Raw genomic sequence first — 15,702 nt, 5'->3', positions numbered from 1 at the left:
CTTGGGTCCTGGGATAGGGTGACGGAGGAAGTGTTGGGGCAGGCGTAGCACCTCCTACAGTTGCAGGGACAGGTGTGGTGGGGCTGGAAGGGAGTGTGGAGTGAACAAGGGACTCACGGAGAGAGCGGTCAATCTGGAAAGCAGACGGGTGGGGAAGGAAAATTGTCTTTGGTGGTGGGATCAGATTGCAGATGGCAGAAATGTCGGAAGATGATGCGTTGGATCCGGAGGTTGGTGGGGTGGTATGTGAGGATGAGGGGGATTCTCTTTTGGTTGTTATTGCAGGGAGGGGGTGTGAGGGATGAGTGGTGGGAAATGCGGGAGACACGGTCGAGGGCGTTCTCGACCACTACGGTGGGGGGGGGGGGATTGCGGTCCTTGAAAAACGAGGACATCTGAGATGTACAGGAGTGGAATGCCTCATCCTGGGATGCAGCGGAGGCGAGGGAATTGGGAATAGGGGATGGCATTTTTGTGGGAAGGTGGGTGGGAGGAGGTGTATTCTAGGTAGCTGTGGGAGTCGATGGGCTTGAAAGAGATATCACTTTCTAGGTGGTTGTCCGAGATGGAGACAGACGGGTCCAGGAAGGTGAGAGAGGTGTTAGAGATAGTCCAGGTAAACTTAAGGTTGCGGTGGAAGAAGTTGGTGAAGTGGACGAACTGTTCAAACTCCTCGTGGGAGCAGGAGGCGGCACCGATACAGTCATCAATGTAACGGAGGAAGAGGTGGGGCTTAGGGCCAGTGTAGGTGTGGAAGAGGGATTGTTCCATGTAACCTACAAAGAGACAGGCATAGCTTGGGCCCATGCGGGTGCTCATGGCCACCCCTTTTTCTGCAGAAAGTGGGAGGAATTGATAAAGAAGTTATTGAGGGTGCGAACGAGTTTGGTTAAGTGGATGAGGGTGTCAGTGGAGGGGGAACTGGTCAGGTGTGCGGGACAGGAAGAAGCACAGGGCCTTTAGGCCATCTGTATGTGGAATGCAGGTGTATAGGGGCTGGATGTCCATAGTAAAAATGAGGTGTTGTGGACTGGGGAATTGGAAGTTCTGGAGGAGGTGGAGGGTGTGGGTGGTGTCACGGATGTAAGTAGGGAGTTCCTGGACCAAGGGGGAGAAAATGGAGTCCAGATAGGTGGAGATGAGTTCAGTGGGGCAGGAGCGGGTGGAGACAATGGGTCGACCAGGACAGGCAGGTTTATGGATTTTGGGAAGTTGACAGAAGCGGGTGGTGTGGGGTTGGGGAACGATGAAGTTGGAGGCTATCCGTGTGGAGGTCACGTGAGGTGATGTGGTTGTGGATGGTTTAGGAGATGATGGTTTGGTGTTCAGGGATGGAGTCATGATCCAGGGGACGGTACGAGTTGGTGTCAGAGAGTTGGCATCTGGCCTCAGCAATTTAGAGGTCAGTGCGCCATACTACAACTGCGCCTCTCTTGTCCACGGGTTTTATGGTGAGTTTGAGATTGGAGCGGAGGGCTGTACATTCCGCGGGGGAGAGGTTGAGGCGATTGATGCCTCGGCGGCAATTGGAGATGAAGAGATCAAGGGAGGGTAGGAGGCCTTGGGATTGTGTCCAGGAGGAGTGCTTGTGTTGGAGGCGGGAGAAGGGGTTAGTAGAGGGAGGGTTAAAGTAGTAAGCACGGAGGCGGAGGCCGTGGAAAAACTGCTCAATGTCCAAACGTGATTGGTATTCGTTGATGTGTGGGTGGAGGGGGACAAAGGTGAGCCCCTCCCTCCCATTTATTTCAGAACACTCTTCCCCTCCCCCATTTCCAACGAAGGGTCTAGGCACGAAACATCAGCTTTCCTGCTTCAAAGTATTTACATTTATCACTATTTGAAAAATTTCAAAACAAAATCCAATATATTGCCAATAACATCACTTTCTATCACATCAATCAGTTTAATTTCTTCAAATTCTCCAGATTATTTGATTATTTATAAAACTGAACAGAAATTGTCTTAGATTCAAGTAACCCCTTCAGGGTTCTAACCAAATGTTACTGACCCGAAGTTTTCAAACTACAATTACACTGAGGTAACCTATTTCCTAACAGTTCTGAGTTCTGACCTCTCTAGCAGAAACTATTACATTCGACCTAGTGATAATGGGAACTGCAGATGCTGGAGAATCCAAGATAATAAAGTGTGAAGCTGGATGAACACAGCAGGCCAAGCAGCATCTCAGGAGCACAAAAGCTGACGTTTTGGGCCTAGACCCTTCTGCAAACTGCCCCAAAAACTTTCCAATCTAAAGGGTCCCCCTTCTAGTTTCTAATCTGTTCTTGAAATGTCTATACCAAAGGCAAGCCAATATATTTATGTTTATTCTCTTTGACTGAAGAACTCTCTTCATTCAACAAATTCACATTATGATCCCAGTCATCCATTGTGTGGACATACTGGTTTAAAGTCATGGCTCTACAAATACAACAAGTTAATTATTAAACCGTTTCATTCTTGCAGACCAGAACAAACATGCCACCAGTTCAGAATCCAGACTCAAATAAATGACTTTAATGTGTTAATCAAAGACCTTACGGTATGGATTGGAACAGGAGGAAAAACTCCCTGGATGGAGTAATATCTAGTCCAAAGGAAATTAATTGTGTTGGTTAGAAGCTGTTCATCTCAACTCGAAGGCATTGCATCAGTTCTAAAGGGTATCATCTTCAGCTAAACCATTTTCAGTTACTCTGTCAATGAGTTTTACTTTTGACTTTATGATAGTGGAGTATTTTTTTCTGTATGATTAGTGGAGTATTTTTTTCTGTATGACTATAATGTGTCGTTCTATTCACAGCACCTCAAAACAAAGCAATTGGCATCTGCACACAGCAGGACTCAGGCTACATTCAGTCTTGGGCTGATAAGTGGCAATAACCATCTCTAACAAATACTGGAAATACTCGGCAGATCTGGTTGCATTTGTAAAGGGAGATTCAGTTAAGAAAATCTTGGAGGGAATTAGTCATTTATCCAATACTGGGTGTTTTGCAACAGGATGACAACAAAGGAAATGAGAGTTGTGAAAAAGAGGATTTGAGTATTGTCAGTGGAACCTGCCCGTTCTTTGTACTGTGCTACTTAAGTGCAGCCAGTAGATATGCTGCAAGCTTTACTCGGTCAGAAAAATATTATGCTTGCCACGACTCTACTTCTTAGAACCTTAGCCTGCTACGCACCTGTTACTATAGTCTGTTTAATACCATAATATTTTGAGAATAGTTCTGAAGACTTGTGCTCCAAAACTTGCCCCTACCCTAGCCAAGCTCTTCCAGCACAGTTCCAACACTGGTATGTCCTCGATGTGGAAAATTGCCCAGGAATGTCAGGCACACAAAAAGCAAGGCAAATCCAACCCAGCCAATTGCCACACTCCATTATCAATTTCTCCTGATCATCATTAAAGTGATAGCAAGTGTTATCAACAGTGCTAACAAGCACCTGCTCAGCAACCAGTTTGGGTTCCATCAGGGCCACTCAGCTCCTGACTTTGGTTCAAATATGGACAAAAGAGCTGAATTCCTGAGGTGAGACGAGAGTGACAGCCCTTGAAATCTGGGCTACGTTTGACCAAGTGTGGTATCAGGGGGCAAACTCCCTGGTTGGAGTCAGACCTGCCACAGAGGAAGATGTTTATGGTTGTTAAAGGTCAGTAATCTTGGCTCCAGGACATCTTTTCAGGAGTTCCTCAAGATAGTGTCTTAGACGCAACTAACTTAGCTGCTTCAATAACTTTGCCTTCATCATAAGGTCAAAAATGGAGATGTTTGCTGATGATTGCTCAATGTCCAGCACTCATCCTACTGAAGCAAATGTAATATCCAGGCTTTGGCTGACAAGTGGCAAGTTACATTTCATAGAATTCCAACAGTGTGGAAGCATGCCATTTGGTCCATCCATTCCACATGAACCCTCTGAAGAATATTCTACCTAGACCAACAATCTCCACCCGCGCCCCCCCCAACCAATCCCTGTACTTCCCATGGCTAAATCTGCCTTACTTTCATACCCCTGGATACTGGGAAAATTCGTATGGCCACTTCACTTAACCTGCACAGTGCTGGACTGTGGGAGGAACACGCTCAGACACAGGGAGAATGTGCAAACTCCACACAAGCACTTGCCCAATGGTAGAATTGTACAAATGTCAGGCAATGACCATCTCCATTAAAAGACAATCTAACCACTGTCCCTCAACAATCAATGGTCTTAACATAGCTGAATCCCCCAGTTTTAAAATCCTTGTGATTAGCTTTGATCAACTGGGCTCACCACATAAACATAGTGGCTATTGGGGCAAGTTTAGACACGAGGAATACTGTGGTAACGTTAATCCAGACTCCCCAAAGCCTGTCCATATCTACAAGGCACAAGTCAGGAGTATGATGAAAAGTGATAAGGGGTGATGAAAACCCTTCACTTATCTGGAGGGGTGCTGCTTCAACAACACTAAAGAAGTTTGATACCGACCAGATGATTGGCATCACATCCTTAAGCATCCACTCTCTTCACCACTGAAGTTCAGCACGGGTGTACTATCCACATCAAAACTCCTAAGATAGCATTTTCCAAACGCACAACCACTTCCAGCTGGAAGAACAAGGAGGGCAGTAGATACATGAGAATACCAACACCCTGATTTGGGTAATATACCGCCATTCCTTCACTATCACCATCTCTCTCTCGCGCACACGCACACCAACCTACCCTTCTCTATCTCTGCTCCCTCCCCCCAGGCACAATCGGCTGGGTCAAGGACTCGATGAAATCTTTTCTCACTATCACTGGGTCAAAATTGTATAGATCCCTCCCTAAGGGTCAAAGTACAGCGTGTGCAGCAGTTCAAGTACACAACTCACCGAACCCTTTCAAGGGCAATTCGGGATTGTCAATCAATGCTGGTCAGAGACCTACTCTTCCCACCAGTGAATAAATTTGCTGGAGATATGAAATTAAGTCAAAGAACTGCGGATACGGGAACTAAAAACAAAACAGAAAATGCTGAAGAGGCGCTTCAGGTCTGACAGCAACTTGTAAAGAGAAAAATCCCTCACCCGCGTTGTCGCTGGATGCGCATGGCTACAGACTACAACCCCCAGAATGCATTGCCAGTGTAGCGCCGGCGCAGCAAGGAGCGAGGAGTAACGGTTTCGTTCAAATGCACCAATGGGAGGCTAACCCGCTGAGGGACGGAAGCATTCAAAATCTCGGTGAAATAGGACAGCGTTGTTAGAGAGTGGTCCGTTCGTTTGGTGTGTTAGAGAGGGAAAGAAGGGGGAATCGCAGAGACGTTGAGCACTTGGTGAGGACGAGGAAGGTCCAGAAGGGGAAAAGATGTCACCAAGTCCTCGACCCAGTCGATTGTGCTTGAGAGCAGGGAGCAGAGGCTGACTGACTGACTAACACACTCTCTCTCTCTCTCTCTGTGTGTGTGTGTGTTGGGAGAATGGGCACTAACTATGCAGCGAGATTAAATTCTTTTCGTATATGCTGACGTTTACCTGAGGTCGTAATTTCATGAAGAAATACTTTAAAACTCTTTGCTGATCTTATGTTCATCTTCATTTTCCAACAGGTGTGGAGATAAGATCAAGAAATGGATGAGCAAACTGACAAAGGTAGTCAAATGTTTGTCACTTCAGATGTTTTGTAGTAATCCAGCTGTGTGGAACCCTTCATATGAACACCAGTTTTAAAATTAATTGTGCCTCCCTCCCAAAGAAAGTGCCATGCATGCCTCAAAAGGCAGTAACAGGGGATTTTGTCAATTGAAATGGTAGGATTTAATGTACCTCAATCAGCCTGTGCTAATTTCATTCATTCTGTGTTAAATTGCTAGCATTCTTGCTATTTAACCCTGAAAGTTGTGAATTTTGGTCCACCATATAATTTATACTGGAGCAGATCCTTCAGATGAGGTTCAAGTGTATGCTGAAAATTTCTAGGGCAATATTTTGGAAGGATAGGAGTAGATTAGGTTCTTTTGGAGGCACAGTCTCTTATGCACTTTAAAGACCCTTCAACTACTGCTATTTTTGAAGTGAGAAAGGTTATTCACCAAGTATAGAGGTGTAGAAAATTCTCCAAGGTAATCAAAGTATAGTGATTCAGATGGGATGAAAGACTGAAGGAGAAGCAAAGGTAAAATACACAAAGTTGAATCATAAAAGATTAAATGTATGAAACAGTGAATGAATGCAGTTTAGTACTTATCTTGAATTGTTCCTTCCCATGTTCAATATAGACTCCATAAAATAGTAATCTATGCAAAAATAACTTTGATTTTTATAAATAAAATTGCATTCTTGAGCTAATATATCACTAGTAAATCTTTTTAGGTGATCTATGCCTCCCACAGTAATTGGAGAGATACTAGCCACTATTTAAAAAGAAGCTGCTGGGCACACAGAAAAGTGGCAGAAAAGGTCACTTCACCATGCATGAACTAAATTGCTTGTACTGAATGTACACCTAATACAATAATCGGGTAAATTTAGTCATTGGCTTTAACTGATATTTGATAAGGCTGAAGAAATTTTGGGATACATTTTGAGTTTAAGAAATTGACTGGCTGAAGGGTGTCAAACTTCTGATACAGATTAATAGAGACATGTGGAAATTGCATTTTGGGAGAGGTGGAAGTGCCAGTGGCAATGAGGTGAAATTTGAGGTGCCACTATGGTTTTTATGAATACACAAAAAGTGAGAGATTAACTATGGAAACAGTGAAGCTAATTGAAAGCCAAAGATGAAACTTGGGTGTGAAGGTGGAAAATATGGACATGTTTCTTATAGATAGAGCAATTATAGTCATGCAGTGTGGAAACAGACTTTTTCAGTCCAACAAGTCCATACTGACCAGCTTTTCCCAAAATAAACTAGTCTCATTTGCCTGCGTTTGGCCCACATCCCACTAAATCTTTCCTACTTGTCCGTATCTTGTCTTGATGGGTACATTGCTGGGGGTAGTGCAAACATTGTAGCTGAGGAAGTAGACTTTGTGTAACGTTTGATGGTATAAACAGTAGGAGAGGAAATGCTAAAGGATGCAAGTTAGATCCAAAAGATACTTGGAGGAAAAGTGGAGGATATGAAGGAGATTCTGATCATTGTTTGGCATGTTTTGTTACTGGAGGACAGTTACTGTTGTATGTTTCTCTCTACGTGGGAAAAGGCCTGTCACCAATCTTGTTACCTCCGAAGACTCCCCCCCCCCGGAACCTTTATCACCTTCCAACCCCGGACAGCTCACTTCCCTCCTTCCCAAAATCCACAAACCAGGCAGCCCCAGTAGACCCGTTGTATCGGCCTGTTCCTGCCCCACCAAGCTTATTTCCTCCTATTGTGACTCCGCCCTCTTTCCACTTGTCCAGACCCTGCCCACCTGCATTCATGATTCATCTGATGCCCTCTCATTATTGATAATGGTATTCCATGTATTTCTGTTCAGTTAATTCACTTCAGCAACATGTAACTTTGTATTTTCAGATTTCAATCTTTTATCTGAAGAGAATTCTGACTTTGATATTCTGTTATCTCCTGCAAGGTAAGTGTTTTTGCTTTTCTCATTAAATAAAGGACTGTGGATTCTGGAAGTCGGAAACAAAACAACTTGCTGGAAAAGTCAATTTTTTTTTCTATTTTGTTTGCTTTTCTCATACCTGTTATTGCTATGGCAGACAAACAAGATGCAGTATTCCAGTTGCACTAGATATATGTTGAGTTCAATTCAAAGACATTTAATGACAATATGAAGTGTGTTACCTTCTTTAAAAAAAATTTAACCAAAAGATGGTTGCACATAGAAACTTTCAAACCAAATGAGTTTTGTGTGCAAAGCTGAAGGCTTCAATGGTTACAAATAACACTTTCATTAGTTGCCATGTCCACAGATTTTTTAAAAAATGCTTATCTAGTTTAAATATTAAATTTATTTTTGCACCAAGGAATCCAAATGAAGGGTGTGAAATAAACTGACCATATCTTTTTGCTGATGTTGAGGCCTTGTCTTAGAAGGATAAAACGTAATACTACCACATGACCTTTGGTTAACCAATGTCTGGAATCGTGAGTAAAACGTTGTTTGCCACAATGCTGCCCTTCATAGATGGCAGTCTAGGGCAAGGAAGATGATGCAAAATGTTGGAAATCTCTTCTGACCAAGTTCAAAAGAGACCAGCCTTTTGCTTTAAGAACAGAAAGTTGAAGCCGAGAGGTAAAATGTCAGTGTTTAATGTTATCCAGGCAAATCATTCAATCTGGAAACTGAAATAAAAACAAAGGAATTGGCGACACTCGGCATGTAAGACAATATCTCTGCAGTGGGAAAAAAATGTGGGATTAAGAAACTTCTGCCTATTTTGAATTTTATTCATTGTGCTGTCTGACCTGCAAATTTCGTATATCATGATAGGTTATCAGGAAATTAGCAAAACGAGCATGTTCCTTCAATTAGTTATAAATCAATTTTAGGCCTAATTTTTTAGACCTTTAATATTTGTAAAAGGTGATCCAATTGAATAATCAGGTGGTGACATTGATCTCAATCAGTGAATTTTCTAGAAAATGTCAGATTATACCTGTTGGCAAGAACAGGATTTTGTTCTGCCATGGCTGTGCCACATCCTTCTAAACCAAAATAGCTTGCCCATACTTGCTACCCAGACCATCTATATATGGTCGATATGGTGTGGAGTTCGATGAACGCAGCAGGTCAGGAAGCCTCGGAGGAGCAAGAAAGTCGATGCTTTGGGTTGGGATCCTTTATCAGGACTCTGTGGTGTTGCCATTTAAATAAAGTACAAGAGCATAATCTGCGCCTTTTGCCTTTTGGTATAATTATTAAAATGGGAACAGAAAGGACAGATTATTAGAATTAACATGTACATTTGTACCAAATCTGCATATATTACATTGTGCTTGTGTAAAATGCATAGCAGACTTTCCTTTTTCTGGGAAGGAGAGGAAACAGTGGTGTTCACAGCCACTGTCTAGAACTGGTTCTACAGTAATGGAACTAGTTAGGGCCATTGGTATGTGACCTTAAGCAGTGAGGAGCTTAAGTTTTTTTTAGTAGTATGCTCGATTTGAGGGATTTTCAAGCTTTAAGCATATGAACTATATGTCGAAAAGTAATTATAAAATCTTAAACTAGGAACATTTTTGTTTCCTAGTGGAAAAAGTGATGATGATGATGAAGTTTTTCTTGGACCAGTTCGTCATGTGGAAAAATGTGTCTCTGTTGGAATTGATTTAAGTTGCAAGGAAGAGAAATGTTCCAAGGCCACAGAGACTGGGAATTGGAGTCCTTTGAACACAGACCAGTTCTTTGAAGTTTCCAAAGAAGCCAACTTATTAGCACATCACCTTGAAAACCAGATGGAGGGAAAGTGTAAGAAAATGGGAAATCAAATGACTCACAATAAAATAGTGGAACAATTTATTGAGGAATCTAAATTAAAACTAACCCTTCTAAAGGGTATGAGCAGCCCAAGTTGTGCAAGAAGAGAAACTTTTGTAGTTCAAGATAGCCCATTGAGGTTACTTCCACCTGCGATCCAGAAACGTCTGCAGGTTAATTCCTTAGAGGCTCAACCTAGCTTTCAGTTAAAACCAATGAAAACTGCTATCCTGGAAACCAACTCTTTAATGCAGCCCCAGCAGAACTGTGGAAATTCATCATTCGTGAATAATGATGTGCCTTGTACTGAGAACAACACTTTAAAAGAAAATCCATCAGTTGAACAATCAAAATGTGCACCAACAAAATACATTACATCAGAAAAGGTGAGCAGCTTTCTACCTTGTAAAGCAACTCAATTTAAACCAATACTAGAGGCTTGTCAAATAACTTCAGTGAGGTTGTTGTTGACTTGCTTGCCAAGCTGGCTTGTTTTCATTCAGACATTTTGTCTCCATGCTAGTAACATTATCAGTGAGGTTTCCGATGAAGAGATTTTGTTCTACTCCACTTGGAATTTATTGGCTAGCAGCAAAACGACATGACGAACTTTCCCAACATAACCATAGTAGCCCAAGCCAAACATGGACACCCTCAGGAATTCCTACAGGCATGGTTCTCAACCCTATAATGTAATCAACAAACACATAGAATTGGATGCCATATACAACAGAACCAGAAATGACACAATTTACCATAACAGATCGGACAGTATAAATCCCAAGCAGAGTAGAACAACATCACTTCTTCAGAGCCCTCACTGATGATGTCACTTAGCATGGTGCAAAAGCATCTGAATGAAAACAAGCCATCTCGGCGAGCAAGTTAACAACCTTGCCCACAACCCTAGCAACGTGTCATTGCAAAAACCATAAAGTTATTTAACTGTTGCAGTTGAGTTAATGTTAATGTATGTTAACCATTTTGGTAAGTGTGATCGGCTGGATACAAGTGTTTGTGCTGTTGTAGTAAATATTTTTAGTTTTACAGCAAGAGCAAGATCTGGTCATCACCTTTGTGATCCTGCTGTATAAACACAATACTGTCCATTCCTCAAAACTACCTGTTAACTTTTTTTGTTGTGGCACTTAGATTTTCTGGTTCTGACCCCCATAATTTTGTTGGTAGATTCACTGAGATCCAGATAATTTGCTCCTCCTTCCATTCCTGACCCCCTTTTTTTTTTCAGAAAGATTAGTTTCTAGTAGGGACCTTTTAACGTCCGACACAAACATTCACGGAAAAATTTGAGCTATAATTTGTAAGCCCCCTTCCATGATGCCAATAAAGCAATCTCTCAAATCCAGTGGTTAAGTTTTCATTCGACGGCATTTAAATTGAATAATGCTTGTTTTGAGAACTTTTTAAAAAAAATTTCATGCTTTTATATGGAACTCTAAATCGGCTTAGCCACCACCCAGTGCATGTGTAGAATTACTTTTGGGGGTGGGGGGGTGGAAATGCTACTTTATAATTTTCCTCAACCACTTATCTAACCTAATGAAGTGTTGACAGGGTAGAATCATTGAATCCTACAAGGCAGGAAAAGGTAATTTGGCCCATCAAGTCTGCACTGACTCTGAGGATCCCACCCAAACCCTATCACTGTAACCCTGCGCTTACCATGGCCAAACCACCTAACCACACATCATTTGAATGTGGGAATAAACCAGAGGACCCAGTGGAAACTCATGTAGATCCGGGGAGAATGTGAAAACTTCACACAGACTCCTCCAAGGCTGGGATCGAACCCAGGTCCCTGCTGCTGTGTGGTTGCAGTGCTAACCAGTCTGCCACCCTTTGGTTTTCCGTATCAAAAAGTGACTGATGAAGTAACTATAAATCAACTTTGTGTTTTTTTTTAAAAACCTCCCTTATTTTGTATTGCCTCATTTTAGATTTGTTTCTAAAAATAGTGCTGATCGAAATTCCCCCGATCTTTACAGTTCTGCACATCTATTACATTGTAATTTCAATCCTAATCTAAAATAGTTTAATTGCTCTAGTGCTTCTTTTCTGTATTGGGCAGTATCCTGCTGAATTTGTAGTACCACCACTATGAACCTCTGCCACACACTATGAATTACCTTCGTTGGGTAAAAAGTAGGTAAATTTCTATACAGGAACTAGAAATCCTCTGTCACAATCCCACTCTTGTTCACTCAACGAGCTTGTTATATGGAAGATTTATTTATCCAAACATTTCTAATATGAAAATAATACTGTGTAACTCTTCAGCATGTTCTAAATGTTAGTTATTGAACTTGCCTAAAGCAAGAGATCCTTAAAGAAATGTAACTGATTTTGTGATTGTTGGTTTCAGGTTATTTGGATGGTTACGTGGTTCGATGATAGTTCTTGTTTTCCTTTTTGAATGGTTTAGTTATCTGATTCAGCTTTGGAGTCCAAGTCTGGATGAAAATTTTATTCCTGTTGAGAGTAAATAATACAATTTTTTTTTCAGTGGTTTTTGGTTGCTTACAGGTTCAGATGCTGAATGAGCTTTATCCACTAGACAACAATTAAACATCCAACTATTGTGTTATGCAAAATCAAATAAAATACCACAGTGACTTTGTCTTCTTTTAAACATGTGGTTACTGCATTCCTTCCCAGCTTTGCCCCTATGTTTGAAGCCTATAATTATCATGAGCCCTCAGTGAGTTGTGGAGTTTTGGAGGGGGGGGGGGGAAAATAGCCCACGTGAGCAGGATGAGGGGAGCCTGCCATTGTTGCGTTGTGGCATTGGAGCTTGTGACACCAAAAGCTCAGTTTGTAATCTGACTTGGCATCCTAACATCCACTTTGGGAAGTCCTGGCTCGAGTTTCTTTTTGTTTTTAAATCTGACCCATTCATTCTGCAGAGCAGATTGAAATCTGTGCAAAATGGCTGTTGTGACCTCTGTTTCTTCAATTTTATTGGGAAAGGATTTACAAGCTAGGAATGCCATTAATACAGTATGTATTTGTTTGCATCACCTGTATGCAAGTTATGCCCTTCTGTAAGCCAATCGCCAGTCCTTAGCTAATTACTACAGCCAAATGATTGCTTGGTATAAAATATTAGCTCTCAAAGTGCTGGAATATTTGTATTGCAGCTGTTGATCTTATGGTTGGCAATAGTAAAAAGGTCATTGGTTTTAAAATATGGAATTTTCATCTATTTTATGAAGTTTGAATATTTTACTGTAATTCTTTTGTGTTTGCTGTTGTAAGCAAAGCATCAATCCTGAATACTTTGTAAAATGTAAAATTCTGTAGTACTGATTTGGTCAGGGAGGGAAGCGGAGTGGTAATGACACTGGACCAACAATCTAGAAATGCAGGCAAATATTCTGAGACACGGGTTCAAATCCCATCAAGGCAGATGGTGAAAGTTGAGTTTAATAAAACTAGGATAAAGAGCTGTCTTGGCCTGTAATGGTGGCCATGTAATCAATGTTGATCGCTGTACAAACTTTTCCAATGTCCTTCAAGGAAGAAATCCTATTGTCCTTACCTGGTCTGGCAGATGTCTAACTCCAGAGTCCCTACTGTGTGGACAATAAATGTTGACATAGCAAGTGATGCCCACATTGCACTAAGGAATTTTTTTTTAAGAATTACTGATTTTTTTTTTTTTTTGTATCTGTATCCTCGTTCAGCCTAAGTCAGGAACTAGGTGAGACTCTGCAGAATGAAACAATTAAATGATACTTTAGACAATCTCCAGGATGCTGCTGCTAATACTTCCAACACAAGTGATTCTCCTCCCTATTCTCATGCTTTTGGCTCTAAGAGTGAATTGTTGGCCCTTCACCAGCTATGGAATAATAGCTGGAGTCACTTATTCAACAGCAAACAGCATTGGAACTTGTGGGCTTTGTGGGTGTCCATGTTGTGTGTAAAAGTGACATGTTGCAGCCACCATGTGGTGCGGAATAACAATAGGCTTCGTGTTACACCTTGGCCAATAAGAACAATGCCTGAGCTGTACCAAATCTTTTCTTTCCCACTTTTCTCCCTTGTTCTATTCAGTCCACTAAAGTGAGGTACTGTGAGTAGAGGACATATTTCCTTTTTATTACTTATCAAACTTTTTAGTTTGGAATTTAGCCACTTAATATACAAATGATATTTATTTCATCTTGGAGGGTTCTAGGATAATGCTGCTTTTCTTTTCAAGGCTGTATGAAATCTAAATGTAATTTTTAATAGATTCCTTCAATGCTTCACCTAAAATTGTAATTTTCAGGAATGCAGCACCAATTTTAAAAAAAAAAATACCCTATATAATGAATAAGAAGCCATCTGTATGAAAAGTTAGTTCAATGAACAATCTTCATATGTTCAACAGTAGACTTTATAGTAATCAAGATAAGACTTGTTGCTCTACCCACTTACCTGAATTAGGTGATGTACAAATCCAAAGATTGTGCTGTCCTAATACAGATATGAAATTTATGGTTAAGATCTCGGGTTTTTTTTAGAACAATTTTTTTCTTTCTTTGTAAAGCGTGCATGAGCGAACTGTATTCATTTTAGTTTTATGGCTTCAACAGTGAGGAATACTCAGTTTTTAATCTGGTTTAGAGAAATATTTGTGCATAGTTTTCTGGCTGCCTTTATTGTCGTCATGTAGCCTCTGCTGTAGTTTTTCACTTTTCTTTATGGCAGCCATTGAACACATGCATGAGGTGAAGTTGAGTTTGAATGAATTTCAGAGCTGTAAGAGTCAGCTACTGTAAGGAGTCAGCAAGGATGGATTAAAAACCACAGCTTACAACTTTTAAGCGCTAGGTGAGTCGGTGTGGCTGTGAATTTTGCATTTCTTGCTGTTGTGCAGATCAAGGGTGATAAGAGATAAAATTGGATTTTTTTTTCCCCTCACTTTTTGGCAAAACCCTGAAATAGCTGCAGAAGGACGAAGAGTGCCACAAGTTGCATTACACCCGCATCTCATTGAGGCACTGTGAACTCCCCTGGATGTAAGGGGAAAACCAATATTGATACACAGGACTGTTGACTTTGTGGGTAGAAAGAACATGTACGCTCTCTGCATCTATTTCAAATCTACCGAATAATAATAGGTGGTTGCCATTTGCTGTTTCATGGCTTGGGTTAATGCTGTGACAAATCTGTCAAACTGCCTGGATTAAAATTAAACGTAACTCAACAGTTAATCATCAGTGTTAATGGTACATGGTCTATGTTCCCTCAATCAGAATCCACTTGACAATCAAATAGTGCACTCCACTCATGGGGATAAACATTGGGTTTCTGCTTAAATTGAGTGTTAGATGAAAAGCTTCAACATTCTTATTTTTGACAATACTACGTTCAGTACCTTCAAACCAGTTTATTTGGCTATGCCTCTTTAAAATTGCAGTTCTTTTCCAATTTTTTTCATTTTGGTCTTGCTGGGTTTTTTTTCTTTTGAGGAAGAAGTAGCCTTGTTTTGCTTTTGCTAAAATACCTTTTTTTTCAGACAAGCAAAGAAGGCTGAGGTCAGACATCTTGTGCTCCATATCCTTAATTCACTAGGCAGTGATTCACTGCAGGGATAGCCTAAATTTTGATCAAATCTCCAGTCTTGAAGTGAGACATGCCAGCAGGTTGCCCGTTAAGAATCCATTCTTCTAATAGTTTCAGGTCTTAAAGCAATAATGTGCCAGAGTGATGATTACAGGTTTGATGCTTTTTTTTTAAACCTTTTCTCTAAAATATTGAGGACTGGTCTTTGCAACATCATTGTGAAGAATATGAAGACTCTAGAATGTTCTGGAAGTCCTGGGAAATGTGTTTGTTTCCCAAAGGAAATGTCAGCTCAAATTTGATGGACACCAGAGCTTCCTCCTTCTTCCCATCTAAATCTGATTTTTCTCTCTTTCCTTTTGATTATCCAGCTTCTTTTGTTTAAATTAAATTGTACTACTTAAAATGCTCCTTCCTGTGGTAGAAAAGTCTCACCATTTTATCAGTATTCAGGAATGCAGAAGAAATGCTACTGAAGTAGATTTCTTTGACTGTTTTGTATTGATGGCCTCTAGTTGTGCTGTTCCCACAAAGCTAAACATTAAATCTCTACCCACAGTATCGAAATCTTTTTTAGAATTAAATTATTTCATCCATCATAATCACTTCAGAGATCCAGCCTGTTAATCTTTTCCTCTTCTATATAACCTATGTTTCTCGTATCATCCTTTGTTAATCTCATAATGCTCTGTAATGCCTCAATTTCCTTTTCCTAATATGGT

General features: G+C 40.9%; 1 protein-coding gene across 4 annotated transcripts in view; it reads left to right on the top strand.

The window, feature by feature from the left end:
* Window positions 1–4,921: 4,921 nt before the first annotated feature.
* gtse1 (G-2 and S-phase expressed 1) overlaps window positions 4,922–15,702 on the top strand; it is a 24,176-nt gene continuing 13,395 nt past the window's right edge. For 3 of the 4 annotated variants that reach the window (XM_048554580.2, XM_048554579.2, XM_059654628.1), the window contains exons 1-4: window positions 5,186–5,308; window positions 5,582–5,624; window positions 7,495–7,552; window positions 9,180–9,792. In XM_048554580.2, coding sequence (XP_048410537.1) covers window positions 5,603–5,624; window positions 7,495–7,552; window positions 9,180–9,792 — 693 coding nt within the window. In that variant the 5' untranslated portion in view covers window positions 5,186–5,308; window positions 5,582–5,602. Of the gene's footprint in view, window positions 5,025–5,185; window positions 5,309–5,581; window positions 5,625–7,494; window positions 7,553–9,179; window positions 9,793–15,702 lie in introns of those variants that run through there. The other variant, XM_048554578.2, reaches the window with a different exon arrangement.

This window comes from Stegostoma tigrinum, chromosome 25 (assembly GCF_030684315.1).
Source record: "Stegostoma tigrinum isolate sSteTig4 chromosome 25, sSteTig4.hap1, whole genome shotgun sequence".
Classification (NCBI taxonomy): domain Eukaryota; kingdom Metazoa; phylum Chordata; class Chondrichthyes; order Orectolobiformes; family Stegostomatidae; genus Stegostoma; species Stegostoma tigrinum.
Note: the sequence above shows the minus strand (reverse complement) of the source record. Positions and strands in the feature narration are given on the sequence as shown.